Source organism: Rana temporaria, chromosome 4, assembly GCF_905171775.1.
Source record: "Rana temporaria chromosome 4, aRanTem1.1, whole genome shotgun sequence".
Lineage (NCBI taxonomy): Eukaryota > Metazoa > Chordata > Amphibia > Anura > Ranidae > Rana > Rana temporaria.
Window position 1 is genome coordinate 322,161,454 of NC_053492.1, and position 14,429 is coordinate 322,175,882.

The 14,429-nt window shown below is 41.6% G+C and overlaps 1 protein-coding gene across 3 annotated transcripts in view; it reads left to right on the forward strand.

Annotated features, from left to right (window-relative positions):
* Positions 1-14,429, forward strand: part of NDUFAF7 (NADH:ubiquinone oxidoreductase complex assembly factor 7) — a 186,565-nt gene that overhangs the window by 70,450 nt on the left and 101,686 nt on the right. For all 3 annotated transcript variants that reach the window (XM_040350691.1, XM_040350693.1, XM_040350692.1), the window contains 2 exons: positions 398-478; positions 10,840-10,950. In XM_040350691.1, coding sequence (XP_040206625.1) covers positions 398-478; positions 10,840-10,950 — 192 coding nt within the window. The remainder of the gene's footprint in view (positions 1-397; positions 479-10,839; positions 10,951-14,429) is intronic.

Here is a 14,429-nt window from a genome sequence, read left to right on the forward strand (position 1 = left end):
TGAAGTGGGACATAGATACTTTTTACTTAACACCCAATTACATTTATTGACCCATTCCCTTTGAATATATTTCTCACATTATTTAGAATATGGTTTGAAAATCAATGTATTGCAGAAATCTGTAACAACCAGTCACTGTTATTCAGACAACATAAACATTTGAAATGTCAAGTTGCTTCTTACAAGTTACAGTGGTTACAAATAAGCATTGTATCTCCCATATGTTTGACATCAAAGGCAATCTCAGACAGTTTAAGTAAGGTCTAAATAATTATACCTGTATATGCCTTACACATTAGATCATAATATGTGTATTTTCATATACAGTATATTGTATATATTTTTGTTGTAGCACTTATACCAAATTCTGTGTCTAACTCCAGATCTGTTTCTTCAGGGTTATTATATGCACCATGACATGCTGGGAGAACATGGAGATTTTGTTACATCCCCTGAAATAAGTCAAATCTTTGGAGAGGTATTTGTATGAACATACTTCTAATGTAATGTGATCTCTTGTAACCAGGGCTTTTTTTCTGGTTGAACTTGGGGGAACTCAGTTCCACCACCTTTGGCTCAGGCCCTTTGGTGCCTGCTCACCACAATCACTTGTAAACACAGAAGTCTGGTTTCTGTGTTTACAAGTGACAGCTCTGCACTCTGTGTGTAACCCCCTGAACTCTGCACTCTGTATGTAATGCAATTCTGGTATTTAATGCCCCTTTAAGACCCTTCTACTGTTTTTGAAATCTGAACGGGGCGTGGTTGAGTTCCTGCACCTATTTTCTGAGAAAAAAAGCTCTGCTTGTAACATCCAGTGAGTGCTAGCAGAAGATGGATGTATGTGATCATTTGCATCTTTACACTGCTCTGTCATGCACAAGCTTTGTGTTTTAGCAGAATAATCACACAATTATAGTGTATTCTTTACTTATTTCTGATGTACTTTTTTTAAGTACATGGTTTAAAGTGTATGTAAAACCTAACTATGAACTTATCTTATTTGCTCGCTTTGTTTCAGGTAAATATTTTTATTTTGTTATATCTACATTTTGTTAGGTGAAAAAAAAAACACCTGTGTCATCTAAAGGAGCCTAATCTGCCCTCCCAATTTTTTCTTTGGACCACAAAACACCTCCCTTTTAAGCTGTGGACATGCGGAGAAGGGGGGAGTTGTTCTATTGTTCAGCATAAGAGATTGAGACGGGGCCAAATATTTGCAATTTCAGTTAATAGAGGCACTGTGCTGTCAGCCAACAACAGGAATGATAAATGTTCGGGTGTTAAATGGTGTTTATTTTGGTCTTGCAGAGTCTTTATAGGCATTAAACTTGGGTAAATGTGAATGTTTTGGCACTATGTACTGGCCTTCTTTTTTTTCCCTCCAAGGTAAACTAAAACAAGGGCACAGTTAAAATGGAGGTTCACCCGAAAACTTAATTTTTAACATTAGATTGATACTCATTTTGTCAAGGGGAATCGGGTAGTTTTTTTAAAATCGAAGCAGTACTTACCGTTTTGGAGAGCGATCTTCTCCGGCGCTTCCGGGTATGGGCTGCGGGACTGGGCGTCAAATTGAAAGAAGTCCATCTAGTTCAACCAATAAAAAAAAAAAAATTGAAAACGTCCATATACACAATCTTATACCCACAGTTGATCCAGAGGAAGGCAAACACAAGAAAAAGAAAAATTCCGTTCTGATCACCCCGGAGGCAACCTAATAATTCCCGGATCAACTACCCCTGGTGTTACTACCTATAAATGTTAAAGCGTTTGTTAACCCAAAAAGTAAAAAAAATGAATTCTGCTCTTTTAAGCATGCTATATAACACAGTGCTTGTACTGTGTCATTTGGCCCCCTGTAACTTTTTTAAAAAAAATCTGCGAATACCTCATATCAGAGCCGAGATCGCGATCACATGACCGGCCAGCTCTCTCCTCCTCCCCTCCCAAGTGACCTCAGCAGGGGAATCTCGTTCCCTCCCGCTGCATCTGTCAGAGGAGGAAAGGAAAAAGGCGGCCGGTCATGTGATTTCAGATCTCGGCACTGAAATTAGGCATTTGCAGCATTTATTTTTATAAATCACACACAGAGGGGGACACTACAATAGGAGGCAGATGGTGTATACAGGTTAAAGTGGCTTAACCACTTCAGCCCCGGACCATATTGCTGCTCAATGACCGGGCCCCTTTTTGCGATTTGGCAATGCGTCGTTTTAACTGACAATTGCGCGGTCGTGCGACGTGGCTCCCAAACAAAATTGGCGTCCTTTTTTCCCCACAAATAGAGCTTTCTTTTGGTGGTATTTGACCTCTGTGGTTTTTAGTTTTTGCGCTATAAACAAAAATAGAGCGAGAATTTTGATTTTTTTTTTATATTTTTTACTTTTTGCTATAATAAATATCCCCCGAAAAAAAAAATGTTTTTCCTCAGTTTAGGCCGATACGTATTCTTCTACATATTTTTCGTAAAAAACCCCCGCAATAAGCGTTTATTGATTGGTTTGCACAAAAGTTATAGCATTTACAAAATAGGGCAGGAATATGCAATTAGCGGACCTCCAGCTGTTGCAAAACTACAAGTCCCATCATGCCTCTGCCTCTGGGTGTCATGCTTGTGGCTGTCAAAGTCTTGCTATGCCTCATGGGACTTGTAGTTCTGCAACAGCTGGAGGTCCGCTAATTGCATATCCCTGAAATTGGGGCTCGTTTTATGGCATTTTCATTAAGATTTTTTCTTTACTAGTAATGGCGGCGATCAGCGATTTTTATCGGTACTGCGACATAATGGCGGACACTTTTGACACATTTTTGGGACCATTGGCATTTTTATAGCGATCAGTGCTATAAAAATGCATTGATTACTATAAAAATGCCACTGGCAGTGAAGGGGTTAACACTAGGGGGCGAGGAAGGGGTTAATCATGTTCCCTGGGTGTGTTCTAACTGAAGGGGGGTGGGACTGACATGGGGAAATGACAAATTGCTGTTCATACATTGTATGAACAGACGATAGGTCATTTCCCCCCCTGACAGGACCAGGAGCGAGGTGACGTATAGCTACGTGACCTCACGCAGAGGAGCCGACCTGCCGCCGTATAACTGCGGCGGCTGGTCGGCAAGTAGTTAAAAACCACTTAAATATACGTTATATTTTGTGCATTTAGGAATACGTCAAGCTCTTTTTAACCACTTAATCACCGCCCTAAGTGGTTAAAGGCGGTTCCTTAACTCTGGGAGGATGTCCTCCCAGAATCGCGCTCCTGCGCGCCCCCTGGGGCACGCACACGGGAATGTCCTTGACTGCCGGGTCCGGAGCGATCACTTGTAAACAAACCGGCGTCATGTGATGACGTCGGTTCCTCCCTCCCCTCTCTGTACCGAACGGTACAGTGTGGGAGGAGAGGGGAGAGAGTGGCGGCAGCACGAGTGTTGTGGGCTGGATCTGTGATAAATGCAGTCACAGATCCAGCCATCCATCCCTGCTCAGCCATCCCTGCCCCATAACAATACTCTGCAACATAACCAAACTGTGCAATACTCTGCAATACCCCACAATACTCTGCAATACCCTGCAATACCCCAGAATATCCTGCAATGCCCCGCAATACTCTGCAATACCCCGCAATACTCTGCAATACCCCACAATACCCTGCAATGCCCCGCAATACTCTGCAATACCCCGCAATACTCTGCAATACCCCACAATACCCTGCAATGCCCCGCAATACTCTGCAATACCCCGCAATACCCTGCAATACTCTGTTTCCCAGCCTAGAAGTGAGATATGGGGTCTTATTGACCCCATATCTTACTGTAAAGAGGACCTGTCATGCCATAATCCTAATACAAGGGATGTTTACATTCCCTGTAACATGAATAAAAGTGATCAAAATTTTTTATTTTTGGCGGAAAAACGTGTCAAACTAAAATAAAGTAAAGTAAAGTGAACAATAAAATATATATATATTTTTTAAAGAGCCCCTGTCCTCGTGTGCTCGCATGCAGAAGCGAACTCACACGTAAGTCCCGCCCACATATGAAAACGGTGTTCAAGCCACACATGTGAGGTATCGCTGCAAACGTTAGAGCAAGAGCAATCATTTTGGCCCTAGACCTCCTCTGTAACTAAAAACATATAACCAGTAAAAATATTTAAAACGTCACCTATGGGGATTTTTAAGTAGCGAAGTTTGGCGCCATTCCACGAGCGTGTGCAATTTTGAAGGGTGACATGTTGGGTATCTATTTAGTCGGCGTAACTTCATCTTTCACATTATGAAAAAGAATGAAGAAAAAATACTAATTTGCTAAATTTTATAACAGAAACAAAAGAAAAATTAATTTTTTTTACAGAAATTTCAGTCTTTTTTCTCTTATAGCGCAAAAAATAAAAAAACCCAACAGTGATTAAATACCACCAAAAGAAAGCTCTATTTGTGTGAAAAAAAGGACGAAAATTTCATTTGGGTACAATGTTGTATGACTAATTGTCATTCAAATTGTGAGAACACCGAAAGCTGAAAATTGGTCTGGTTATTAAGTGGGTTTACGTGCCTGGTGGTCAAGTGGTTAAAAACAATTGTGGGATTGTTAGAGAAAATGATCTCATATTTTTAAAGTGGAAGTAAACTTCCATCACTAAATTTTACCTATAGGTAAGCCTATAATAAGGTTTACCTATAGGTAGTGTAAATATCTCCTAAATGTGCACCGTTTAGGAGATTTTTTCTGTACTTGCAGCCAGTGGCACTCTGAAGAATTGCCCACCCGTGCCGTTTCATGAATGGCAGCTCCCGCGCATGTGCGGAAGTGATGTCATCACAGCTCCGGCCAGACACAGAGCCAGAGTCCGGGAACCTGGAAGCGCCCCCCCGGCCATTGCATTGCATCGCTGGAATGCTTTGTTTTCAGGTAAGTTTCACATAATGTGCTAGTATGCGATGCATACTAGCACATTATTAATTTACCTTGCAGGTGAGAAAAGAAAAAAAAAACATCCAGTGGTTTACAACCGCTCTAAGTATTATGTGCTCCATGTTTGAAAATACTGTCCTGTGTATGTCTTGTGCAATGTATGCACTCCTGGAACTCCTGTTCAGTAGTGTATACCGCTGCTCTATACAGTGAGGAAAATAAGTATTTGAACACCCTGCTATTTTGCAAGTTCTCCCACTTGGAAATCATGGAGGGGTCTGAAATTGTCATCGTAGGTGCATGTCCACTGTGAGAGACATAATCAAAAAAAAAAATTCCAGAAATCACAATTTATGATTTTTTAACTATTTATTTGTATGATACAGCTGCAAATAAGTATTTGAACACCTGTCTATCAGCTAGAATTCTGACCCTCAAAGACCTGTTAGTCTGCCTTTAACCACTTGAGATCCGCGCTATAGACGAAATACGTCCGCAGCGCGGCTCTCAAGTGCCAAGTGGCCGTTTAAAAACGGCCTTTATGTGCATTACCCGCGCGCGCCACTGGGTGGCGCGCGGCGGGTAAAAACTGTCCCGACGCATCGCCGAAGACCCGATGCGTGTACCTGGCGGCCGCGATGTCCGCCGGGTACACGCGATCGTCGGTGACACGGTAGGTGACAGCAGGAACGTGGAGCTCTGTGTGTAAACACAGAGCTCCACGTGCTGTGAGAGGAGAGGAGACCGATCTGTGTCTCTTGTACATAGAGACACAGCATCGGTCCCCTCCCCCAGTCACCCCCCTCCCCCCACACAGTTATAACACACCCAGGCTACACAGTTAACCCCTTCCTCACCCCCTAGTGTTAACCCCTTCACTGCCAGTCACATTTATACAGTAATTAGTGCATTTTTATATCACTGATCGCCGTATAAATGTGAATGGCGCCAAATTTGTGTCAAAAGTGTCCGATACGTCCGCCGCAATATCCCAGTCCCAATAAAAATCGCAGATCGCCGCCATTACTAGTAAAAAAAAAAATAATAAAAAAAATCATAATTCTGTTCCCCATTTTGTAGGCGCTATAACTTTTGCGCAAACCAGTCGCTTATTGTGATTTTTTTTTTTTTTTTACAAAAATACGTCGAAAAATACGTATCGGCCTTAACTGAGAAAAAAAATAGTTTTTAAAAAAAAAATTGGGATATTTATTATAGCAACAAGTAAAAAAAATATATATTTTTTTTAAATTGTTGCTCTTTTTTTGTTTATAGCGCAAAAAATAAAAACCGCAGAGGTGATCAAATACCACCAAAAGAAAGCTCTATTTGTGGGGAAAAAAGGACGCCAATTTTGTTTGGGAGCCACGTCGCACGACCGCGCAATTGTCAGTTAAAGCGACGCAGTGCCGGACGCTGAGATTTCGCCTGGGAACGAAGGGGGTTTATGTGCCCAGTAAGCAAGTGGTTAAAATGTCCACCTCCACTCCATTTATTATCCTAAATTAGATGCACCTGTTTGAGGTCATTAGCTGCATAAAGACACCTGTCCACCCCATACAATCAGTAAGAATCCAACTACTAACATGGCCAAGACCAAAGAGCTGTTCAAAGACACTAGAGACAAAATTGTACACCTCCACAAGGCTGGAAAGGGCTACGAGGAAATTGCCAAGCAGCTTGGTGAAAAAAGGTCCACTGTTGGAGCAATCATTAGAAAATGGAAGAAGCTAAACATGACTGTCAATCTCCCTCGGACTGGGGCTCCATGCAAAATCTCACCTCGTGTGGTCTCAATGATCCTAAGAAAGGTGAGAAATCAGCCCAGGACTACACGGGAGGAGCTGGTCAATGACCTGAAAAGAGCTGGGACCACCGTTTCCAAGGTTACTGTTGGTAATACACTAAGACGTCATGGTTTGAAATCATGCATGGCACGGAAGGTTCCCCTGCTTAAACCAGCACATGTCAAGGCCCGTCTTAAGTTTGCCAATGACCATTTGGATGATACAGAGGAGTCATGGGAGAAAGTCATGTGGTCAGATGAGACCAAAATATAACTTTTTGGTCATAATTCCACTAACCGTGTTTGGAGGAAGAAGAATGATGAGTACCATCCCAAGAACACCATCCCTACTGTGAAGCATGGGGGTGGTAGCATCATGCTTTGGGGGTGTTTTTCTGCACATGGGACAGGGCGACTGCACTGTATTAAGGAGAGGATGACCAGGGCCATGTATTGCGAGATTTTGGGCAACAACCTCCTTCCCTCAGTTAGAGCTTTGAAGATGGGTCGAGGCTGGGTCTTCCAACATGACAATGACCCGAAGCACACAGCCAGGATAACCAAGGAGTGGCTCTGTAAGAAGCATATCAAGGTTCTGGCGTGGCCTAGCCAGTCTCCAGACCTAAACCCAATAGAGAATCTTTGGAGGGAGCTCAAACTCCGTGTTTCTCAGCGACAGCCCAGAAACCTGACTGATCTAGAGAAGATCTGTGTGTAGGAGTGGGCCAAAATCCCTCCTCCAGTGTGTGCAAACCTGGTGAAAAACTACAAGAAACGTTTGACCTCTGTAATTGCAAACAAAGGCTACTGTACCAAATATTAACATTGATTTTCTCAGGTGTTCAAATACTTATTTGCAGCTGTATCATACAAATAAATAGTTAAAAAAATCATACATTGTGATTTCTGGATTTTTTTTTTTTGATTATGTCTCTCACAGTGGACATGCACCTACGATAACAATTTCAGACCCCTCCATGATTTCCAAGTGGGAGAACTTGCAAAATAGCAGGGTGTTCTAATACTTATTTTCATCACTGTATGTGATTGGGTTGCTTGTTTGAAAGCCCAGGTTTTGGAACTGAACAACAGACAGTACTGAGAGGCTTTGATAGAGCTTGTTGCACACTTATGCCTGATACACATGATGAGATGATCATCTGTTTTTTTTCGCAGCCTAGTCTCATATCTAAAAATAAGAGGTTCCGAACATTCTCGTATGACAGAATAAAAACCTGGAAGTGATGAATGACAGAACAGGCATTGAAATGTAGTGAGGGACCTAGAAGAATATGGGATAGAAACAGGAATTTTGTGAAACGAAAGTGGACATTACTAAGGAGGTCATAAAAACTGCATGAATTGTTAAATTAATGTCATTTAAAATATAAACAAAAGCCAAATGTCTTCAAACCATTTGAGTGAATGGAAATAAACAAAAAATTGAAACCACCCCAATTTATAACTAGCTTTTAAGGTAATGTACATGTGGAAAGACTTCACACAAAACAAATGTATTTTGCAAAACACTTACCAGCTTACACAATTTGCAGTAAAAACAGGTTTTGGTTGCACAATTGCAAATTTTATGTGGAAGTTGCATTACCTCATCCGGTTGGGTTCACACCATTGCGAATTGAATGCGGATTCTCCGCATCCAATTGGCAATAGCAGGAGATTTTGGCTCTCTAAGGAACTGGTTCACATATCTCCGCAGCTGGTTCACATATCTCCGCAGCGGGTCCGGTGTGTTTTGCACAAAAACGCTGTATATCTTTTGGTGTGGGCTGAAATCAGACCTGAAATGGTGAACCAGGACGCACCGGACCTTTGCTGTGAGCCAGATGCAGCAATGGTGTGAACCCAGCATTAGAGGCATCTCTGTATAGTATAGGCCTAACTGTAGTCTATGTGAGCCTCCATGTTAGAACATATATACAGTGCCTTGCGAAAGTATTCGGCCCCCTTGAACTTTGCGACCTTTTGCCACATTTCACGCTTCAAACATAAAGATATAAAACTGTAAATTTTTTGAAGAATCAACAACAAGTGGGACACAATCATGAAGTGGAACGAAATTTATTGGATATTTCAAACTTTTTTAACAAAAAAAAAACTGAAAAATTGGGCGTGCAAAATTATTCAGCCCCTTTACTTTCAGTGCAGCAAACTCTCTCCAGAAGTTCAGTGAGGATCTCTGAATGATCCAATGTTGACCTAAATGACTAATGATGATAAATAGAATCCACCTGTGTGTAATCAAGTCCCCGTATAAATGCACATGCAATGTGATAGTCTCAGAGGTCTGTTTAAAGCGCAGAAAGCATCATGAAGAACAAGGAACACACCAGGCAGGTCCGAGATACTGTTGTGGAGACGTTTAAAGCCAGATTTGGATACAAAAAGATTTCCCAAGCTTTATGAGCAAGCGATAATATTGAAATGGAAGGAGTATCAGACCACTGCAAAACTACAAAGACCTGGCCGTCCCTCTAAACTTTCAGCTCATACAAGGAGAAGACCTGTAGCTCTCGATAAATTTAGGGCAGGTATGCCTGGAGGCGGCCCATTCCTGCCTGTATGACCAGATTATAAATTAGTGTTGATAATGGAAGTCTGGTTAGATGGAAGTCGTGATTGGATAAAGAATTGGATGGTTATGGTTCAAAAAAGGATCAAACAGAAACAAAGGGGAAGAGTTTGTAAAATCATATTTTCCATGAGCTGTTATTCAAGAAATCTGTAAAGACTGTGACAACCTAGAGTCCATATAATGAACCCAATGAACTGGAAGCAAGCAAAAATGCAGTCGATATTACCGGTGATTTCAACTGTCCAGACTATGACATTGGAGCTTTTGTTTCTAGACATAATATTTTACTGCTTACTGTGTCCTGCTGTAGAATTTTTTTTAAATTTCTTGTCCTGTAGACAGAACAAAAAATGGGAGGAACTCTCTCCCAAGTGAATGGAATTACCATCCTAGAGTGTTGTCACAGGAAAAGATTGGAGGATGTTTATTCATCTCTTGCTCCTAAAGACAACTTCTATCTCATTGACAGTGGACAGCAGGATAAAAAAAACCTGACAAAGTGTTCTGCCATTTCCTACTCTATCCAAAACCATAAAAAGCCATTGCATACCCTCTAATAAAAGACACGAAAACCAGATACTGCAGCAGGAATTGTCCATATGGTAACAAGAATTCCAGAAATGAAGAACAACCTGGATAAATGAATAGGAACATTTTAGAAAAAAAAAAAAGTTAGTAGAATGGGTCGGGGAAACAATATTGCAAAAACCTGCCTTTGTAAAGAGTGAAATAATATTCTAATGTGGTACAGAAAGACAATCAATGGTTCTATTCAAGGGTGATTCTTTTTTTTTTTTTTAAGAAGAGGGAAGGCTTCTGTTAAACAAGTTTGGCCAGCCTAAACCTAACATTTATAATCAAACTAACGTAAACAAATTTTACTCCATATACCATCCATACCTAAAATACATCTTTTTGGTAAAGTTATGTTTTTACAACACTGCCGCAATATATTGATTGCTGCATGGGAGCATTCATTGAGAAAGATATATTAGAAAGAGGGAATAAGATCCTCATAAAGTGACATTCAGCAGTTAACACAAGAAGAACAGCATTAGGCTGGCCATACATACAAGCGGGTTGAACGAAAGAAAATGACTTGATTCCCCTTTCCACACTCTCAATGTGGATGGGGGCATCCCTCCCATCGCGCTTTTGTAATCTGACAGTGGGAAGACTCATTCGAGATTTTTTTTCCCCCAACAGGCTTGGTTGGTGGTTACAATTAATCTGCCCAAACATGAATCGAAATTTGGCTGGTCCCTGCTGAACCAGCCAAATTTGGATTATTAGTATACAGGATTTATATAGCGCCAACAGTTTGCGCAGCGCTTTACAACATCAGATCCATGTATGGCCGGCTTTACTGTAGAGGCAAAGGTACTTGCCCCAGAAAATGTTTATCAGAAAATGTAAGCAATAAGTAGTATACATTTTTTTTGAATTCTTCCCTATTTTATAATCCCTACTGAGATCTTAAACCAATACTCTGTGCATTTCTAATTAGATATACTGATATTTGTTCATATGTTCACAATTTCAGCTAATTGGGATATGGTGTATCAGTGAATGGATATCTGGAGGAAAGTCAAAATCTCTTAATTTAGTGGAACTTGGTCCTGGAAGAGGCTCACTAATGGGTGACATTTTAAGAGTAAGTAAAACATAAGATGAAGATTTGCACTTTTTCATGTTTTTCTTCTGTAGCCTGCAACTTCCTGAATATGCAAAGTTTTTTTCCCTTTTTCACAGGCTTTTTCCAAAAATCTGTCTTTTAGTATTCTTTTGTATTATGTTTTGTAGTAGAGATACTTTTTCAGATAGGTTCAATGTTTACAAAAATTTTACTGGGATTTTTTAGGGCACCAAATACATCACAATTAAAAATTCATACTCTTTTATTGAAACATGTATTACATGTACATGGATCTGGTATTGAGGGGAATGACTGGAGTAAAGCCTGGACATCAATTGTGAAATGTCCATTCAACACTTCCACCCTAGAGGCCGCTTATAAAGTGCTCCTGCGATGGTACTGGGTCCTGACTATGCTGGCCCATGCTTATCCTGGCAGCAGTAATAGATGTTTTTGGAATTGTGGTCAACGTGGGGATGTCCTATATATATGGTGGTCTTGCCCACGCTTGTTCGGCTTCTGGTCCAGGGGTCTTTGGCCTTTTGCAGACGTTATTTCATATGACAATCCATAAGAATGCCCGACTGGCTCTTTTACATTGCCCTATACTGTGCCTCTTTATGCCCCAGCAGAAATTGGCCACATACCTTCTTATTTCTGACAAGAGAGCCATTGCCCAGGCCAGGAAGACTCTGCGTGTTGCTTTCCAGGGGGTGAGAACCAGAATGACAGCTATGATGATTGATGAGCAGATGTCCAGTATACTGAAGGATTGGCATGCAAAAATCTGGGAACTTTGGATAAGTTATTCCCTTCCATCCCTGGCCCCGACTAGTTATGGTCGACTTTAAACCTTGTTTCGGCAGGTCCCGTGTCCGTGGTACTCGCCCTCTGCCGGGGCTCCTCTTTTCCTGTATTTTCTCTCTCTTACTTTTAAATTTTTCCCTGTTTCCTTCTCCTCTTCCTTTCTGATATGAAGGCTAGCAATGTAGACTGCTGTACTCAAGGGTACAGATTAATATAGTCTATGACACATGCCTAATTTTCAACCTGGTCGTCTATGGCCCTGATTACAGTTTACTGTAAATGTTATTCATTACACGTTCACGCTCTGTTCAATGTCGCCCCTGCACGGGCAAACCATGGCTTCTTACGACTTTTGAAACACCAATAAATATATTGAAACAGAAACATGTTTTAAAGAAATTGTCATAAAAAAACACTGAGGCTAATACACCAGTGTCATGTTAAAGTCACCCGCACATACAATATGTTACACAATAACTGTTTTAATAATCACATTTTGACAGTTATACATATGAAAGCTTGACACGTCTCAATTTCAAAAACTTTCTTTATGAACACCTGACGGACACCTTATATTGGCTGGCTGATCAATTTCGGTGTTATGCCAACACTGTATGTAAGTTTGGGGTTTATTCATTGCACATGCACAGGTAAATATATTTCTAGGGGGGCTATTGACCATGTAAACCATACATACAAAGAAATCAAAACAAATACCTTCAGAAATTAAGTTATGTGTAATAAAATGGAATGACACAGGGAAAAAGTATTGAATACATGAAGAAAGGAAGGTTCAAAAAAGGCATGGAAAGCTAAGACACCAGCTCTAATCTATCAATCAATTATTAGAAAGTAATCCTGCCAAACATATTGATGGTATTTGGTTAAAGAAGGATTTCCAAACTTCTGAGTGTTCCAGTGAGCACTGCTGGGGCCATAATCTAGAAGTGTAAAGAACATCATGTCACCATAAACCAGCCACGACCTGGTGCTTCTCACATGGTTTCTGACAGAGGAGTAAAATGAATTATCAGAAGAGTTGTCCAAGAGCCAAGGATCGCTTGTGGAGAACTTCAGAAAGACCTACAATTAGCAGGTACAATTGTTTCAAAGACAACAAAAAGTAATGCACTGAACCACCATGGCCTGTATGCACGTTCTCCACCCAAGACTACATTGCTAAAGAAAAAGCATGTTGAAACTCATTTAACCACTTCCATGCCGGGCCTATTCTGGCACTTCTCTCCTTCATGTAAAAATCAGCATTTCTTTATCGTACACTATGGGACACAGAGCCTTAAATCATTACATAATGGGTTGTATGGTCACCAGAGGTGATTGGACACTGGCACAACCAATCAAAGACAATTCCCCTCCATATAACCCCTCCCATCAGGGAAGTACCTTCGTTTTTTCGCCAGTATCGAGGAAAATGTGCTGAAGAAAGCTCTGCCTAAGAAACCCTATGAGGGTAGAGAGCTATACTGTCGGTCCATCCAAGACGCTTAAATATATTACACCAAAACTGGATGGTATCCGGACCTCATGGACGAGGTGTCGCCTGTAATGTCTCTCTCTGGAGGACTGGGCTCTGGGGTCCAGCACTTTCACTCTATATGCTAAAACTCCTGGTAAGAGTCTTTTACAAGGCCCAGGGAAGATGTCTCCTTTAAGTAGGAACCCATACCCCTGAAGGTTGGCACACAGACCCTGCCGAGATGGGGGAATCGGCCTGACAGAGAACCTGCGGCGGGGACAAGGTGAGTTAGGAAAAAGTCCTAGGTTTGAAACTTAGTGGGCCGGATTCATATAGGTTAGCAGATCTTTAGATCCGCGTAACCTATCTGATTTACGATCCTCCGCCGCAAGTTTTTGCATATCCGACGCATAAAAGATACGGAAGCGCCACCTAGCGGCCGGCCTGGAATTGCAGCCTAAGATCCGACGTTGTAAGTCACTTACACCTGTCGGATCTTAGGCATATCTATGCGTAACTGATTCTATGAATCAGTCGCATAGATACGACCGGCCGGCCTTAGAGATACGACGGCATATCAGGAAATAAGCCGTCGTATCTCCTATCTGAATCTGGCCCAGTGACTTTTCCTATTTATAGTGGGTGTAGTTTTTTTAATCCGCCACTGGAGGGAGTAAAGAGCTGAGTTTTTCACTCACCAAGCTCCAAAACAGTGTCAGTCCAAACAACAAGCACACTCCTTTCGCTACAAGCTCTGCATTGCCCTCCTCCCTGTTCCACAGAAAGCTGAAGGATCTCCAAACACAGGAGAACACCATGAACCGCAAAGGGGAGCGGAGGATGCCCCTAGGGGGCGCGCTTTATGACGATCTTGGTGGGAGGGGATGGGCCTGAATAGGGGCACGCTTTTAATGACGGTCAGACAGGAAGGAACAAACCTCACATGTCTGGAGCTTCCCTGCAAGAGACACAGCACGTAAGATCTAAGGGGCACGTAAGATCTCCATGTGGTTGGCTGAGAACTCCCAAAGCATAACACACCCACTCTGGCATGAAACTGTGTTATTCGTTGCATACTTATATGTAGATTGCTAAACAAGCACAGTAGTATAGGCATTTGTTGGTACCTTGGCTTTGCTTAGCATTATGTCTTCCCAAAGAAGAGGCTCTGGGAGAAGCAAAAAAGCATCGCCACCAGAGACAGGAGGCTCTA